Source organism: Corvus cornix, chromosome 4 (genome assembly GCF_000738735.6).
Source record: "Corvus cornix cornix isolate S_Up_H32 chromosome 4, ASM73873v5, whole genome shotgun sequence".
Lineage (NCBI taxonomy): Eukaryota > Metazoa > Chordata > Aves > Passeriformes > Corvidae > Corvus > Corvus cornix.
In genome coordinates this window covers 68,119,675-68,138,145 of record NC_046334.1, presented here as the reverse complement: position 1 = coordinate 68,138,145, position 18,471 = coordinate 68,119,675, and the positions used below count along the sequence as shown (strand labels likewise).

At 44.0% G+C, this 18,471-nt stretch overlaps 1 protein-coding gene and 1 long non-coding RNA gene across 2 annotated transcripts; both read right to left on the bottom strand.

Moving 5' to 3' along the window:
* Positions 1-226: 226 nt before the first annotated feature.
* On the bottom strand, positions 227-16,586 carry SUCLG1 (succinate-CoA ligase GDP/ADP-forming subunit alpha). The gene is made up of 9 exons (XM_039551189.1): positions 16,479-16,586; positions 7,894-7,997; positions 6,932-7,048; positions 6,210-6,422; positions 6,064-6,121; positions 3,691-3,774; positions 2,934-3,085; positions 2,233-2,421; positions 227-1,279 (listed from the first exon to the last, which is right to left on the bottom strand). The coding sequence occupies exons 1-9, from the start codon at positions 16,528-16,530 to the stop codon at positions 1,253-1,255; spliced, it is 996 nt and encodes a 331-aa protein (XP_039407123.1). The 5' UTR covers positions 16,531-16,586; the 3' UTR covers positions 227-1,252.
* On the bottom strand, positions 10,752-16,328 carry LOC120409922. Its single transcript, XR_005601795.1, has 3 exons — positions 13,905-16,328; positions 13,433-13,525; positions 10,752-10,867 (listed from the first exon to the last, which is right to left on the bottom strand). It is a non-coding gene; the product is annotated as an uncharacterized LOC120409922 (long non-coding RNA).
* Positions 16,587-18,471: the final 1,885 nt, after the last annotated feature.

Sequence of the window (18,471 nt, the reverse complement as noted above, 5' to 3'; positions counted from 1 at the left end):
TCCCAAGGCCTGGAACACCTGGCTGATGCCAGACCATACATCAGGTGCATTAATACACCTTCAGTGTGCAGAGGTGTGACCTGTCCCTTATGCACTTCATCAGGGCTTAGCTCTAGGAGCTGCAAATGTCAGTACTGACACACCTGCTTGCCTCAGGAAGAGAAATTCCACAGGGATTTATTTGATGAGGACATTAAGAACAGTTTTAAATAAATAACGACACGAGTTTTCGTAACAGCACCTTTATGGAACACAAGGTTAGCTTTAAACAACTGCCAGGTTACATGAACTTTCAGTCCTCTATATAAAGCAATTTGGGGTTTAGTCCATCCTGATAAAACTTGCAACATTTATAGGCACAATACTTGGGCTATATCCACAGTAAAAAAAAGGGGGTTTCCATTACAGTGCTGGGAGTGGTTAACAAGAAAGTTATCTTATTATGTTCTTTTCCAGAGAATAATTCTCCTCCACTATGTCTCATTGTTACTTGGATTTCAGAACACAAGCAGTGCAACGCTAGTTAAGATAAAAGTGGAAATTAAGGTAATATAAGCTAAAGACCAAATCATCTTCATAGCTACAGACAATTTTGAATATATAGTTTGCATGTGAAATTATATTAATTTTTATCAATAACAGTTCCATCTCTATACACAACAAACAGAATTCCTTGCCAGTAGAGGACTGCACTGTGCATGGCTCAACAGCCTTGAAGAGAAAGTCTGGACCACAGGCATATCCAGCTACGTGGATCAACACCAATCCCTTCAGATCCAGCAGCTTTGGTTTAATGGACGGAAACTTTGGCCTGTTGTTCAAAGGTACTGGCCAGCAACGAACGAGCAGGACCGGACTTCTTAAAAATAAAGCAAAGTGTGGTATGTGCATAAAGTCAATGCCTTGATCCTTAAAAGCAGCTCTACAAGCAACTTTACCTGAAAAGGGGGCAGTGCTTAAGTTACAAAAGATTTTGTTTATGATGACCGAAGAAACGCCTCTGCTTCAGGAATTCAAAAGATGGGTCAGATTTAGTAGTAGATTTATTAATTTGCTGTGATTTACAACGGGGTGACAACGTCTGAAACAAGGAGACATCAAAACAGGTTTAGCCAGGAGGTTTATGGCTTCCGAGTCAAATTCATTGACCAATGTCAAGTCATTGGGGCAACTGAAGATTAGCAGACAAAAGGTAAGCGGAGGCCGGGTGCTGCACTGGTGTTTTGGAGACAGTATTCCAACGTGTCTTCTCTCACAGCAATTTCCTTTTCTCAAACTCCTGCAAAGAGCACACAGATGTTACCAGTGGGGAAAACAGAAAATGTTTCTATTACTCTTCTATTTCAAATTACTTCGTATTTATCTTTGGAAATCTGATGTTAAGAATTAGAAATCGGTATTAAAAATTAAAATATAAAATGCGTGAAGTGTGCAAGCTAGGGGAAAGGAATATAAGCATTCTCCCACCTCACATTAACAAGCCAGCTCTGGAAAGCCAGATTGCAGTCACTGCCAGACTGCAGTGCTGTCAGGGAACCATTTGCTCCCAGACACAACATAATGGGCTTGAAAAACATCAATTCTGCATCAGAACTGCAGTAGAATCCTTACAGTAAACAACTCAAGCCAAGGGAGCAATAAAATAAAAATTTTCATCTCAGTAAAGAAAAAGCACAATAGGAGAAGGGAAGAATCCCACAGCAACCTGTGGAGATGCCGTACTATACAGTCACCACAGGAAACAAAAAATACCTAACAGAGCTGAATTATGCATCTCCTCTAGCTATGAAGCAATCCCTTTTTTTGGATATGAATTAAGTAAAATGCAAATAATCCCATTCCACACGTCAGTTTTTCAGCTGTATATATTCAACCATAACTCTGAATTATATGCCAAGGCTCTCCTTCCTCAAATACCCTACTTAGAAATAATGTTCTCATATTTTAAATTAATTCAGGCTCTTTGCATCCAGAAAACAATTTCAACAAGTTGCTACGCTTGAAAGCAGAATGTAATCTCTTCTCTATTTTGTTACATTTACTTTTCTATAAAACAGTATTAATGCATGCACATATCTTTTATGTACTAATTTCAGCTTGTCCAGCCAAGAGAGTTCTTATGTTTAAGCAAGCTCAGAGCAAGAGAGTATCTGGGTAAGAGAAGTACTCCCAACTCGTATTCCCCCAGAAGTGGCTTCTTGCTCTGGATGAGCCAATGCCTGAGGAACCAACCTTGTAGATGGTGCTGCCCAGCTGAGCAGGGGACATGCTGACCACAACCCCTGCACTCTGAAGGGCTGCGATCTTCTCCTTGGCTCCCCCCTTCCCCCCAGCAATGATGGCTCCAGCGTGGCCCATCCGCCGGCCCGGAGGAGCCGTCAGGCCGGCTATGAAGGACACCACTGGCTTGGCATTGGGGCCCTGGGAAGAGAGAAACGTGTTATGTGGAGGAGGGTGAGAGAAAAAGCAGTTGCAGGTGGCAGATTGTTCATTTTGTATTTTTATTTAAATATCAACTCACCAGGCAAAGTTATTAAACAGCTCAGACAGCTCAAAGGAGTGTGGAATACTTCCTCTCCCAATAATCATCATAAACCAGAAGCAAACAGAAATTTTAAATCTCTCTACAGACCCATGCATACTACCAAAAAAAAAAAAAGTCACTACAAATATTGTTACAGGAATGAAATTCTTAAGTTGACACTGCTCTCTAGTTCACAGAACCATAGAATATTGTTGGAAAGACCTCTAAGATCATTGAGTCCAACCTCGACACCACTCTTAATTTCAACTCTTTTTCTTTAAAAAACCCATGACTGTTTGGGGTTTTTGTAAATAGTGATTAGAGACTGAACTGAGCTTTCAGTCTTGATGCAGCAACAAAAGCCAGCTAACTATGAAGGTGTCTGGAAGCAAAGTGTTTTAAGACTTACGGAATTATTTTCTTTCAAAAATGCTGCCGCATCTTCTTCAGCATTTCCTCCAATCTCTCCAATCAATATGATCCCCTCAGTATGAGGATCCTTCAGGAAGACATCGAGGCAGTCAATAAAATTAGTTCCATTGAAGGGATCACCTCCAATCCCTGAAAAAAAATTAAAACCACAAATAAAGAGTAACTCAAGATAAAGATACTGCATTTACAATAGAAGTTTAAAAGTAAATTTCAGCATGAGGAGTATTCCCAAAGGCTCATAAGACAGGAAGCTCTGAAGGCTCTACCCAAGTCATAGTGTGTCAAATTCCTGCTCCAAATACCTCGCCCACAATTTACAGAAAGCTTTGATATCTGAATGTTCACCTTTCAAACCATAAACAAAATGTTATGAACACAGCAGGACCAAGACCCCAGCTCTGGAATTGTGCTGTCAGGAAATTTAATTTGCTTAACACACCCAACTAAATACCTAAGAATGCCCTAATCCTTTATAATACTAAACTTACTGGGACAATCTGTTTCCGAATTGACATCGTATTTGCTGGCAGTTCTCTGTTCAAAGCTGGTTTTAAGGCTTTTATTAACCTTATGTGGAAATGATAACAGAGAAGGGCTATACTCTTCACAGCACATAGGGATCCCATTTCTCAACACAACTGCCATTCAGCAAATTCTACACTTGCAAAAAGGAATTATTTTGGATTTATGCTTGTAAAGAAAAAGCACATTAGTCTGTTTCTCATGGAACCTACCAATGCAAAAAGACTGCCCCAACCCAACTTGTGTTGTTTGATGAACAGCTTCGTATGTCAGCGTTCCAGATCTTGACACAATACCTTGAGGAAAGAAAAGAAGATAAACTTACCACTAACACAGCACATAACTAGAGGCAGCTGTTCTTCCACTAATGAAAATCACCTCAATACACAACATGAGATTCCAGGTTTTCCAGCTGTCCTTGCCAAAACACTCTGTAAGATTCTTTCTGTACTATTTCTTGGTTGTCACCTTTTGACACTTAACTGCCAATGGACTAAAGCTGCCCAGGAACTCAGTATTTTTGTCATGCTAAAGCCTTACCAGGAAAGAAAACTGAAAAGCAAATAGAACATACTTCTTATCTTGTATGTGAGTAGCTGATGCACTGAACTTGAAACAGAGTTGCAGCTCAACAGTTAACCAAAGACTTCTGTATTAATCACATCCCCAGTATGGCCAGGCACACGAGAGATCTTCCAGAACAGAAAAATGCTGCACAAATGCAAGTTATCACTATTAAGGTATTTGTTGCTGCTCTACAGAACACATCTGGCATTTACATTACAATATCACAAGAGACCACAATCCCAGTTCTAAATTCAGGATGGAAGGTAGCACAGAGCTTAGAGCAGGGGCAAAATATTTGCATGGGTTTTTGCTCATTTTTTCAAGTCAAGACTTCTGTTAACACTACAAAAGGAAAAGTTTTGAGGAGAAACAGACATTATCTTCCATCTACTTCAAGCCATCTAACAATGAATATAGTGCATACATTGCATGAACAGAGGAGAAAATACACCACCAGACTAACAACCTTAGTTTTATCAACTATTTATACTGCTGGCCAGCTCAGATGTGTTCTAGCACAAGTTTTCTTCTTGCTATGCTTGAAAAAGCCTTCCTGTTTACCATTAAGATCAGATTGCCTCAGAGAAGCTACAGATGAAAGTCCAAAGACTGTGGCTATTTTTATACCTTGCATCACAGTATATTCAGATGATTCTTGGACTCCTCACAGTAATGGAAGGCTGGAGAGGACATCACCAAAGGTCACAGTGTTAGATGAAACTGGGAGGGTAGCAAAGCTATATTTTTATTCCTTGATCCTTGGATCACCATTGAAAACATTTCCAGCAACGGCAGAGCTACTGGATTCAAGATTTTAAATATTCTTTTGCACTCGGTGTGCCTTGCACTCAGATTCTAATAACTTGTGACTGCAACACGTTTCTTGTATATATTTGGAAAATCAGAACAGAACTTTGATTCAGAAGGGAGCTCAGGGCAACACTGGTTGATGTTACCTTTTACAGTCATAGAGTAATGTCTCAGTGGTTTTTATAAAGGCATAATTGCAGCCATGTGATTTTTCAATTCCAAGTTTACAGGTACTTGTGAAAGCTGGAGGCTGAACATGAGTGTTAACACATCTTCCAGCATTCCCAAGGTGCAGTCTGTTCTCAGGTCAGAAGTGGTTACATAGCAGAGATGGCTCCTCATGCTAGAAAAACAGCACTGAGTCCCTGTAGTTCAACAGCACTGAACTGGCTTTCCCACAATAAACACACTTTCCATCCAAAAAAATGGTAGTGTTGCAAAGGGTACTACTGTGCTCAAGTGAAACTGGTTGCCTTGCAGACAGGCAACAGCAGCATGTGCTGTCTGCAACAGTATTTCTGAAGCTCTACTTAAGTACAAATGCATATTTTGGAAGAATTTTCTCTAAAGCTCCTGAACTGCATTATTTCTATAGTTTACAACAAGGAGCTGACAGAAGTCAGGACAAGAGACTTGCATGTAACAGGGTGTGTAACTCTTTACACACAGGGGGTGTGACTGACATTGATTATGAACAAGTCACTGCCTTCCTGCCCTTAACCACACTGCCTCAGAAATGGGTATATTTGTCACTTCCACTTGGGATAGTTTCATAGTTGTCTAAATTAGCATGTTATAAACTTGCCTGTAGTCTCTCCTCTCTGCTGTAATGCGGAGATCACTGTAAGTGTAGGATCCCAGTCCTAAGCAGCCAAGCAATTGGAAGGAATAGTGTTGGAGAGCTTAGTGCTCTCAAATCCCAAGAAAAATGGGAGTTTTCCTCAGGACCCTCCTTTAAGGATACCACGTCAATGAAACTCCCAACTGCTTTGCCTCTACCACCAGTACCCTGTGCCCATTATGGAAGACTTCCTGATTTTGGCCTTCAGGATTGATAATGCCAAAATTCATGTATAAACTGAGGACAGACAAGCTGTCCCACAGTGCTATCAACTCTATTCAGGGCAGGATGTGCCTTGCCTCATGAGGAAGAACACTAGAGCACCAAAACTGTGTTTTAGATGACGCATAAATATGCAAAAACTCACCAATTCTTCCCTTCTTGTGAATGTGACCAGGCATGATACCAATTTTACATTCTCCAGGCTAAGGAAAGAGTGGGAGAAGTCAGATGGAACATTCAAACCACCACTAGGAACAGTTCAGCCTTGGATCAAAGCCAAAGGTCACTTACATTGATGACTCCGGGGCAGTTGGGGCCCACCAGCCGGGTCTTGCTCTGCCGCAGCAGCCTGTGTTTGACCCGCACCATGTCCTGCTGGGGGATACCCTCAGTGATGCACACCACCAGGGGCATCTCTGCATCGATGGCCTCGTTGATAGCAGCAGCAGCAAAGGGGGGAGGGACGTAGATGACAGTGGCTGAAGCACCCGTTTGTTCTTTGGCCTGCAACAGACACAACAAAAAACGCACCGTGTGTTTAGTGGGGCTGAAGAGAACGTTTGACAAGAAGCCACTTAAAATACATCCACTCTCAGGCATGAATTAAGGATATGTATTAATTTACTACTACCTAAGCAAGTCTTCAATTCCCTGAAGATGGGACACAACCAGGGAACTGAGAACTGACCATTGTCTGGAAAGGCTCTGCCCCATGATCACCATCATAAATACTCTTACATAACAGTTTGCTAAAAATTCATCATCCACACTAGAATCAATCAGAAACTAGCTGCCTTCATAAAGCAAGTGTACCCAGACTCTGTGACCTTCACAGTGGAAGCCAAACTTGTGCCTGACCACCGTGAATGCTCCCTCTTTTACAAAGCCTCTATTTCACTCTTTGCCCAGTGACATCCACAGCTCAAATATTTGTCTCTCCAGTGTGAGCAATGAAATAAGGAGCCCTTCAGCAGGTTTAAACTCTGTGCCCTCCAGTCACTGCTGCAAATTACCTCCTTCACAGAATTAAACACAGGCAGACCTAGATGAGTTTTTCCCCCTTTCCCTGGAGAAATTCCTCCAACTAGATTGGTGCCATAGTCCAATGCCTGCTGGCTGTGAAAGGTGCCCTAGGAGAGAGAAAATACGTAAAGTTAGAAAGCATGTAATAGCAAATAAAATTAACCAAAAAGTTTGATGTTATCTGCAACTCTGAAGGCAATTTATGTCACTGAAATTTACAATAAGAAGGGAAGTTTTCACTACACATATATAATCAGATATTTTGAAGAGTGCATCCACATGTTTTAAATGCATTTGGAATATGCTAATATGCTCTGTTTTGGTTTTTTTTAATCAGAGCACTGTGGTTGCATGCTAAAGGATATTTTGTTGTGTGCTGCTAATACACCTGCAGACACAGCAGACACAGTTTCTTTTCCACATCAAGTCTGGCAGATGACAAACACTACAGTGAAATGGAAGAAATTAGCATGCTCATCCATGACTAGCTGGTAGTTTTACAAAAGCAGCCTTCTCTGCCTCCAAATATGTAAAAGTGAATCTGAGAAAATTATTAAATATCCTGAAATAAAAACAGAAATTTAATTCTCAGACATTGATATTGAAATGCATCTGTGAAAGAAGCACTTCTAAAATGGTCAGGTTTTTGCAGTTTTTTTGCAAATAGCCTTTCACAAAGAAACCCTTTCAGCTGTATACAAGATGAAAAACAAAAATGAAAAGCACAATAACAGAGATGACTCAAAACCAACTTTCAAGCTTGTGCACAAGTATTTGGGCCAAAGAATGTAAACTACACTGCTGAAGGGACCTTCCTGATGGTGAAAGAAGTCCAGCTTCCTATCAACACAGACAAAGGCAGTATATAATCCATTTTATGTATTATTATGTTTTTTGGGCAGTTAGCTTTCTGAACTGAAAGGGTGATAGAAGAAATTATTTACAAACATACCTGTTTGCCTGTAAAACCCTGACAGATAACCTTTGTGTTTTTGTTAACATACAGGTTTTTCCTGGATGCTGTGTAGGAGCAGTGTCGGACTCCATTCTGTTGAACTGGAGAGAGAAGAGAAGAGAGCAGAAACCATTAATCCCCTCCTTTGGTAGACTTGAGTCAAAAAATGTCCTACCAAGTAAGTGCATATCAATCAGTGCTTATATCAAGAAATCATGAGCAGCTCATGTTTTCAAAAGCAGCCCTGAAGCCTCATTCAGTGCCTGTCATTCTAAGACATTAAACACCTGTAGCTCACCCTATTACAGTGATTACTCAGTTTACTAGAAATTAGGGGAGGTTTCTCACATTGAGTACTTGATACAAGGATTCCTCCCAACAAAGACAGAAACAACTTCTTAAGCACTGCTTTCATTTGCAAATGAACACGTTTTTATCTTCTCAGAAATTCTGCAAAGTGACAAAGCAGAACTAAAATCCCAATATCCAAAGGCTGTTACATCACTGGTACTATGTCATACCTCCTGTGAACAGAGCACAGTCCAGACCAGACAACGAGAGATACTGAGGAGCTTGAGGGTCCCTCAGCCCAAGAAAAACCTAATGTCAAGTAAGACAGACAGCAAGAGATCTTTTTCCAAAAGATTCATAGCTATGGCATCACTGCTGGACACACATTTGGGCTCATGAGGAAACCCAGCTCTCCAGATACTCCACTAGAGTGATTTTCAATTTAGTTCTCACAACTCTGGTGCTGAAAGGAGAAAACAACACAACATAATTGTAGAAAAAGAGCACAGTGAGTGCTGGCAACAAAAAGCCAAGGAGAATGACTGCATCTGTGCTGAAAGGAAAGGAATGCTGACAGCAAATGCACAGAATGTTACCACAGAAGAAAGCTTGAGAGGAGGAAGAGGGAGAAGGCTTCTGGTATAAATAGGGTGCATACCTACATTTATTGCCATATGGTTTTTTAAACACCAAAGTTTTGAGGGGATCAGAACCGATTTACTCCCTGCACATGTTTGACATAAAAACCTTAATTTATACATAGAGTGACCCTGGGAAGGCACAACCCTAATACAGAATCCCCAACATACACACCAATATGTTACTACACACCCCTTTAGCTCTTTTAGAACTTTAGCAGCTAAGACTTAAGGAGGGAAACAGTGAAGCTGAAATCAAAATAACAGATCCTGAATCATGGTCCCCAGACTGTTCCATATACATACTTGGGCATGTCTGAACAAGAAAAGAAGAATTTTTTCTTTTTCTCTTTTTAGGAAGAAGCTAAAGCTTTTAAGGAGAAAGAAGGAAAGAAATATTTTTAGCATAATGCACAGAATTTAAGATGCATTATTAAATTCTTATAATAACACAATTTCTTAGGGTTAGTAAGAGAGTGCAAAAAATCCATGTACATACAGATCCACGTACTACACATTTCCATCACAGGGCTACACGGTTCTCTTTTGCCAACTAAAGTTTAGTGATACACTGCTTTTATGCTTCAGTTGTACTCAAAGGAGTGAACAGAAAAACCAAACCACGCCAGAAGCAGCCTACACACATCAGTGCTATTGCTAAATCTAAAGTCCTTACTCTGTTCTTAGAAAGTGCTGGCAAACCCAGGATTTAACTCCAGCCACCTTCTGCTGTTCTCTAAGGAGCTGCAGCAAATCCTCAGCTTCACACGGACACGAAGTAAAACTCCATAGAGAAAGGTACAGACTAGGATGAAGCGAACTTGTAAGGAAAGCAGCCAAAGTGCACTTTGGCTCAGTGACCTGCAGGGTTTTAACCTAAATCACAACAAATACAGTTGCAGAACTCATCACACCAGGAAATACAAAGCAGTAACAGAGAAAATCCATGTGAAATCCTTAGAAAAAGCCATACAAAAGCCAATTGTATCCTGGGCTGTATCCAAAGCAGGGTGGGCAGGTTGAGGAAGGGGATTCTGCCCCTCTGCCCTGCTGAGGTGAGATCCCACCTGCAGAGCTGTGTCCAGCTCTGGGTCCCAGCACAGGAAGGACATGGAGCTGCTGGAGTGAGTCCAGAGGAGGATACAAAGTTGATGAGAAGGATGGAATACCTCTGCTATGAGGAAAGGCTGAGAGAATTGGCATTGTTCAGCCTAGAAAAGAGAAGGCTTTGGGGTGACCTAATTCCCTTCAGTACCTGAAGGGAACTTAGAGGAAAGATGGGGCAAAACTATTGACATGGGGATGTAGTCACAGGACAAGGGGGAATGGCTTCAAAGTGAAAGAGAGCACATTTGAATTAGATACTAGGAAAAAACCTTTACTGTGAGGGTGATGAGGCCCTGGCACAGGCTGCCCAGAGAAGCTGTGGCTGCCCTGTCCCTGGAAGTGTTCAAGCCCAGGCTGGACGGGGCTTGGAGCAACCTGGTCTAGTGGAAGGTGTCCCTGCCCATGCCCATGCCAGACTACGTGGGTGGAATGAGATGATCTTTAAGGTCACCTTACAACCCAACCCAAACCATTTTATGAAAATATGCCTAAGATGAGATTTAATGAACGGGGCTACCAGGCTGGCTGTGGGAGGGGAATGACGAGCCACAGCTACAGAACACAGCACAGAATGTTCTTTCTGTTCCTCTTGGCTGAGAACTTGGCCTTCCTAGGCAGGGCTACAAGGCCCTGCACCTGCATCAACTGCAAGGCACATCTGGTGAAGAGCAGCCTGCTTCCAGCAAAGGAGAGGCAAAACAAGTACAGGAACAGCTGGAATGCTGGTTAGGAGAGCAGGGAATCGATATACCTGAGCCCAGCCACTCAAGCAATCCCTCACAGTCAGGAGATGTGCCTGGGTGAAACCCAACCCTGAGCACAGCAGAGTATGATCCCCCTTGGGAAGGAGTTGTTACAGTCCTTACCACCAGCAATGCCTTGGGGAGAACACTCCAGGCTTCCAGAAGTATGGGAATGACTATCTGAAAATGGGCCTGCAAAGGGAAAGAACAAACAGGCAACACTAAACTGATTCAGATCTAAGTTTTACAGAGTTTGTGCCAAACCACTGACAAATCCACCTGCAAAGTAAGAGAGAGAGATGCTTGCTAGCCACATATCTGTCACTCTGCAATTTCAGTACTTTGAAAAAAATTTTTTTAAAAAGCCACAGAATGGATCAAGTTGGAAGGGATCACAGTGGGTCATCTGATCCAACCTCACTACTCAAGCAGGGTCATCCTCCAGCACATTGCACAGGACTGTGTCCAGATGGTTCCTGACTGTCTCCAGTGAGGGAGACTCCACAGTCTCTTTGTTGTGAACAAAGTGACAAATAGTCACATTTCTCTACACCTTACAGCAATTCTCCACTCCCAGTTCAACTGTTCATTCCAGATCTACTTTCAGGTATTTGTAACATTGCACAAAAGTGTTTTTAAAAGCTTGTCAATTCTCCATTTTCAGGAGACTGTATAAATATATTTTTCAAGGATAAAAAGCTCTTGAGCATTTTCTAAATTATCAAAAAAAAAATTTAGGCACTGATATCTAAAAGGCAGCTTAGAATTTAAGCTTTGTATGGATTTACCCTTGAAAACCATATGTGCTTCTTACATTATTGTATGGCCCTACTTCAGAGAAAATACAGCTGGTTCAAAATGCCTGGCTATAAATTTGAGCCATTTGCTGTCTCCAGAGACAGGCAGCTTAGCATGGGCAAATGTCTGGAGAGCAATACATTTTTGAAGTGATTTATGGAAAAAAAAAATCCTAAAAATCACCTTGCAGTCTCTGGGCTGGATGAGTCTGAGTTGCAGGGGTTTTTAAAGTGGCTCAATACAGTTCTGTACTTCTGTTCCTGGCCCCACCTGCTGCAGGAACGTTTGCCCCAGTTACCAGCAGGGGCATGGGTCAGGATGAGGTTCTGCTCCACGTGGCACAAACAGCAAGTCCTGGGTGCAAGCAGCTGGCAATTTAGTTAGGACAGATACAAGATGAGAAGGAAACAGGTGGAAAGTGGAAATGGCATGCCCAAGTTCACAGCAGGTATGAGTCAGAAATAGAAGCAAAGTCTCAGCTTCCACCCAGGACATGCTTTACAACTTCCAAACCCGTTCAGATAATCGATTTTACTAGAACAAATTTGGGTGCTTGGGTGTAAATGCATGCTGCTTCATGAAGACTGGAGGAAAAAAAAAAATTTAAAAAAAAATTTGCTCTTCAGCTGTGAACCAGCAAAAGCCAAACCCATTGGTGATGCTATTTCAATGCTCACATCTAAATTACAGGCCAAGTTACAAAAGTGAAGGCTCCAGATGAAGTCCTAGAGCATAAGGACAAGTCTTATCAAATCCAACTCTTCCCAAAAGCACAGGGGAAGAGTCAAGTCGGAGTTCTAAGGTAACATTACCATGTCCAACAGAGGCCTGTAATAGACCTTTAGGAAAGTGTATTATAAATAAAATAAGAGACTGGACAGTCTTTCCCAGGCAGACCATTCATTTCTGCCCCACCCCTGTTCAGTTTTGGCTTAAAAATAAAGTTATACAAATAACAGGATGTATTTGTTCTGGTTTTCCAGTACTTCAACTGCTGTATAGCTGAAAAGTGACATGTAATGGGGCAAGAGTCTACTTTGGTCCATCGTTCAGGACAACCAAGCAGTTATGAAAAGTGCTCAAGTACCCAATCCCTGCTGTTTCAGGGGAGATTTGAAAAGCAAGATCTAAATTTAGCAATGGGGTAAAAGCTTGTCTATGGAATGCCAGCTGTTTCACAGTCAAGAAACCTTATTAGAAACTAAGGGACAGAGTTACTCCAACACCACACTACTGGTGGTTACTCTGGCATTTCCAGGCAACAAGGCCCCAGCCAAGAGTAGAGCTCACTCCAGTACAAATAACTGGAAAATCCACCACATTTACCTCTTAGGAACAAAACTCACAATCTGTAGGCTCAAGCAGGACTTACAGCTCACCTGTGTATTACAGCTAACAAGCCTTTCTAGAAAAGTACCCTATTATTTATCAGGGAGTCCAAGCAGGAATTTACATGTTAAAAAGAAAACTGATCCATTTACAAGGTATGTTAAAGCACATATGGAATTTAAATACTGTTTACACTGAGCTTTCAGGCACTCCTTGAGCAGCAACACCTCACTGGCACAAATCTCATTTAAAACAATGCAACTCAAGCTACATTTCATAGAATCATAGAATGGTTTGGGTTGGAAGGGACCTTTAAAGGTCATCTAGACCAAGCCCTTCCTTATTTGGGTTGTGCAAACAAGGTGACAGCACAGACACTAAAGGCTGAATCTCTTCTTCATCCCAACTATAACGAAGCTCAAAACTTGTTATTTTCAGGACCTATTGTAAGATTTCCTATGGACACAAATCCAATCAAAGTGTCTCCTTCTTACCCATATTTACCCCAAACCAAAATAAAGGACATTTGGAAGCTGAGGTAGCATCTGAGGCTGCTCATAAAACAAGCCCAGTATAAAAGCAAGGTGAAACAACAGATTCCTCTCCACAAGGACCTGAGCTGACACCTACATTGCCAGAAGACTGAAATTCTTCCTCTACTGCTCCATGAAATAGCCACAGAACTTGGAGATGAAGGAAGATCCTCCTTTTATTTTATATAACCTATGTAAGGAAAGAAGAAAGCCTTAGAAATCATAGGAGCTCCAACATAAGTGGGGAAAACTGAGGCCACTGCAGGGGAAACTCAGGGAAGGACCAAGGTAGAAGGAGTGCTACTTAAAATGCTGTGTCTTTTTTTCCACACATATATCCCAACCCCACCCCCATTTGTCTTCCATCAGTTATGGACCTTCAGCTTGCTCCTGAGAATTCCTTTCAGTATTTTCTACATGTTTAATTTACATTTTTATGACCATCTCCTTTCTCCTTCCTCTGCCAACAAATGCAAGGCCTGAGGAGGACACAACAGGAACAGTTCTGGGGAGCTCCTGATAGCACAGAGGAGCATAAACCCATCCCCAGAATTCACCCCTGAAGTTACCAGTTACATTAGCAGACGATGCTCCTTATTGACAAAGAGGTCTTCATGCTGTTGAGGGATTGCTCAAAACACCTTACTCATTTGTTTAAGAGGATTATGCACTCCAAGGATTCCTGTTTAGCAGCCCCCAGGCTCTCTTCTCTCACCCTTCCCTTGCCAAATTCCCAACCTGTGACCATGAAATAGGGGTTAAGGAATCAAGTACATGAATCAAGCTGCAAAGGGCAGATGCAGTGCCTACACTACATCCATCTCATTAAAACCAATCTAGGACTAGTAGGAAATGACATTCAGAAAATTTTCAGTCCTTTCAACACATCTTTTTTCCCTAATCAAAAAGTGTCTCCTCAGCATAAATCATCTCTTTCTTGTAAGCAAACAAGCTGCTTTCCCCTAGGTATCCTCCACCAAGAATGTGAGCAGGTAAAGGTTTGTGAACTTCCCTCCCTCCACACTGTTGACATAAAAACAATTAAGGAATTCTTCAGTTTGGATTGTTATTTCTGCAGCAATCCTTTGCCAGGGTTACTCACATAATTACTGTAATCTTTTAATCTAAGAGCTCTCCAAAGCCTTCTAACACACCCAGGACATGGAATCCCTAATCCTGACTCTCCAATCAGTTTAGACACCTACAAAAACTCTTCAAGGCGGGGTATGGACAAGCACAGGTCTCTCCCGACTCTGTCCACACACCAGCAGTGCTCTGAGCTGACCTCTGAGCAGCACTTACCATTCATTGACATATTTCATACTCCATTTCCACAGCTTCCTGATCTCAACCTTAGGGACACACACCCTGCATGTCTCCTTCAGCAATGCACCAACAAAAACAGAGTTTGCATCTCTTTCGCAACAGAACACACCGGAAACTCATGATTTCAAATCACTGAGAGAAGCAGATGTTAATTGGTAGTGAAAATGTATGTACAAAGTCCGAATTTAAGGTTTCAGCAGTCTTTAAGGGGTAAAAGAGTATCAAACCAAAGACTTCCAGTGAAGGACTAATTCATCTTGCAGGAGTTTCTGTAAAAGATTTAATGAACAGCTGTAAAAAGACACATCTTGATCCACTTAGATCTTTTCCTCCCCTCTACCACTCAAAATTTTAAGAACTGTACCCTAAATCTCTTGCTGCTATTTGTAAAGGGAACAATGTAGAGTTTTAACACATAAAACTGCACCCAAGAGTAGCTTTGCTGGGAGTATAAATTAAACTAAATTGGAAGGTGCTACATTCCCATCTGCTCCCCTCCATCAGAACCAATTCTCATTTGGCCCAGGGGAGCCAATTCAAAAAGCTGAAGTGGCAGAAATTAACAGCATAAATAGTTTTCTGGTCCTGCTCATGGAGAACAAGAGGCAGGAACAGATACCCACCTGGACAGCAGGTGTGCCACAGGAACTACTCAGACCGGCCTCTGGTTGTGAGATCATGTTACCAGACCTGCAAGTCACCATCCCACTGGGACAAAACCACTTCGTGTGCAGTGAAATGAGGTAGGTTTAAGTTTGTTCATTCATTTTCAGCCGCAAGAACCAAATTCATGCACGAACTCCTCTGTTTAGATTCCAAGAAACTGCTCTTGTGCCTGGCATAGCCACACTGATCTCACACAACCACAGAATCGTTTGGGTTGGGAAGGACATTACAGACCTTCCTGTTCCAAGCCCCTGCCATGGGCAGGGACACCTTCTGCTAGACCAGGTTGCTCCAAGCCTGGAACATCAACCTGGCCTTAAGCACTTCCAGAGACTGGGCAGCCACAGCTTCTCTGGGAAACCTGTTCCAGTTTCCTCACTGTAAAGAATTTCTTCTTAATATCCAATCTAAACTTACACTCTTTCACTTCGAAGCCACTACCCTTCTACTATCTACAAGTCTCCTCTTCAAGAGGATGGAGCACTAACTGCACCAAAAAAACCCACAATGGAACGAAAAAAAAAAAAAGGGGGGGGGAGGAGGGAAAGCACTTTATTTTTTATTATGATGTTCAAAACAACACATATTAAATGCTTCGAGCTGAAGTACTAGTCTCGGACCGCTTGTATTGTCCTCAAAGGGAGGCCTGTAACCTTATTCTTGGTAACAAAAAGAACTTTACCACGCGGTGCTGAAACCACAGGATAACTCAGGGGCCTCCAGAGGCCTCCAGCTCTCGCAGTGACCAGCCCCAACTCTAGGGGCCCATTCCGGCCCTTGCCCTTTGGAGTCTTTCCGGGGCTACAGCGCCGAGAACAACCTTTCCATGTCCCCACACCTGCGGCCGCCCACCCTCCACGGGAGAACTTCCCATTACGTTTACAAACACCTCCCTGGGAGCCAGGCGTGCCCCTGCCCCGAGCGGGGCGATCCCGGCCGCTCCGAACGCCCAGCGAGGGCCCGGAGCAGCGCCGGGAGCAGCGCGGGACCCCCGGGCACACCCCGTGTCCGCCCCCGGTGCCCGCGGGCCGAGCGCGCCCGGCCCCGCTCCGCCGTGACCTTGCCGGCCCCTGCCCTGCCCGGCCCGGCCGGGCCCCGGCGCTGCCCGCGGCCCCCGCGGCGGGGCCGGGAGGGCTCATCCCGGTACTCACGGCGGAGGAAGCGGCCGAGCAGGCGGGCGGCGGCGGGGCTGCAGCGAGACATGGTCCCGTCCGCAATGACGGCGGCGGCGGCCCCGAGCTCGGCCCGCCCCAGCGGCGGAAGCGGCTCCGCGGGGCCTTCTGGGTGCTGTAGGCACGGGAGCCATGAGGGTGGGGGAGAGCTCCGAGATCACCGAGCCCAAGGCACCGCCACGGGCGCGTCCAGTCCGTCCTCAGACACCTCCAGGGACGGTGACTGCGAGGAGCTGTTGACTCTCTCAAAGGCAGGGAGGCCCTGCAGAGAGACCTCCACAAATGGGAGGGCTGGGCAATCACCAACCATGTGAAGTTCAACAGGGGAAAGTGACGGGTTCTGCACCTGGCATGGGGCAACCCTGGATGTACAGAGAGACTGGGGAATGAGAGGCTGGAGAGCAGGGCCATGGAAAGAGACCTGGGGGTCCTGGTCGATGGAAAGTTGGATCTGAGTCAGCAGCGCCCTGGCAGCCAGGAGGGACATCCCTGTCCTGGGGGACATCAGGAATTGCCAGCCGGGCAAGGGAGGGATTGTCCTGCTCTGCTCTGGGCTGGGGCAGCCTCACCTCGAGTGCTGGGGGCAGCTTTGGGCCCCACAATATAAGAAAGACATGGAACCATTAGAGAGTGCCCAAAGGAGGGCAACAAAGATGGTTGCCCAACAGAGGGGACTTAGAATTTTAAGAGTTAACTACTGACCGCGGTATTGCTAGCATTGCTAAGTTTTGCAGCTGCTTGCTGAACAATGTGTATGGCTTGCTCAACACTCATTGTGCTTGCCACGCAAAAGGGGAGGATGTAAGGGAGTATAAGGGGAGGATGCAGGACCATTGATAAGGGGAAGTAACCGTGACCAAAAATCCTGCTTTCAGACCCTGAAACCAGCCTAAGCCAGCTTTGAGGTTTGGACTTGGGCCAGGAACACAAGGAGTCTGCGCAAGAAGGCGAGGTAAAAAGTCCAACCCAAGGAAGACTACTTACTTCATCTGAGGAAGACCTTTACTTTATCCCAGGGGCCCTGGCCCGTGACCACCAGGCAGCACTGCACAAGCGCACTGATATGTTAATGACTTTAGAGCTAATTGTAATATAAAGCAGGGACAGGCAATGGATATGTATAGGTGTGTTGTGTACTCTGATGGATATGTAGTTTATAACTGGACAAATACTAAGCCAAGCACCACTGAAGGCGCGCATGCCTTTGGAGGAAACATGCCCCATGGGCCTCAGCTGATTAAAACATACCTACTTTGCAACTTTTGAGTTTTCCACACATCAAAGGGCCTTGAGGAGAAGCCGTGTGAGGAGTGGCTGAGGGCACTTGGTCTGTTCAACCAGGAGGAGACTGAGGGGAGACCCCATTGCAGTTACAACTTCCCATGAGGGGAAGAGGAGGGGCAGACACTGATCTCTGCTCTGTGGTGACAGTGACAGGACCTGAGGGAATGGCCTGAAGTTGTGTCAGGGGGGGTTTAGGTTCGATATTAGAAGAAGGTTCTTCCCCAGAGGGTGGTTGGGCACTGGAACAGGCTCCCCAGGACAGTGGTCACAGCACCAGCCTGAGAGAGCTCAGGAAGGGTTTGGACAATGCTCTCAGGCCCATGGTGTGACTCTGGGGGATGGTGCTGTGCAGGGCCAGGAGCTGGACTCGATGGTCCTTGTGGGTCTCTTCCAATTCAGCTTATTCTGTGGTTCTGTGACTCCATCACCTCACAGAATCACAGGATGGGTCAGGTTGGGAGGGACCACAGTGGGTTATCTGGTTCAACCTGTGCCATCAACTGCCTCCAGAAACATGTCCTGTAAATATAACCAGTACAAATATTTGTGTATTTATGGGCATAGATGAGGGAGGGAGGACTGTGGAAGTGGGTCGAGAAGAGATAAAGTATTGCTTCAGAACAAAAATAAACATGCAAAGTCATACTCTGATTTCTTCCTGATTAATCAATTGTGTCCCTAAAACTGA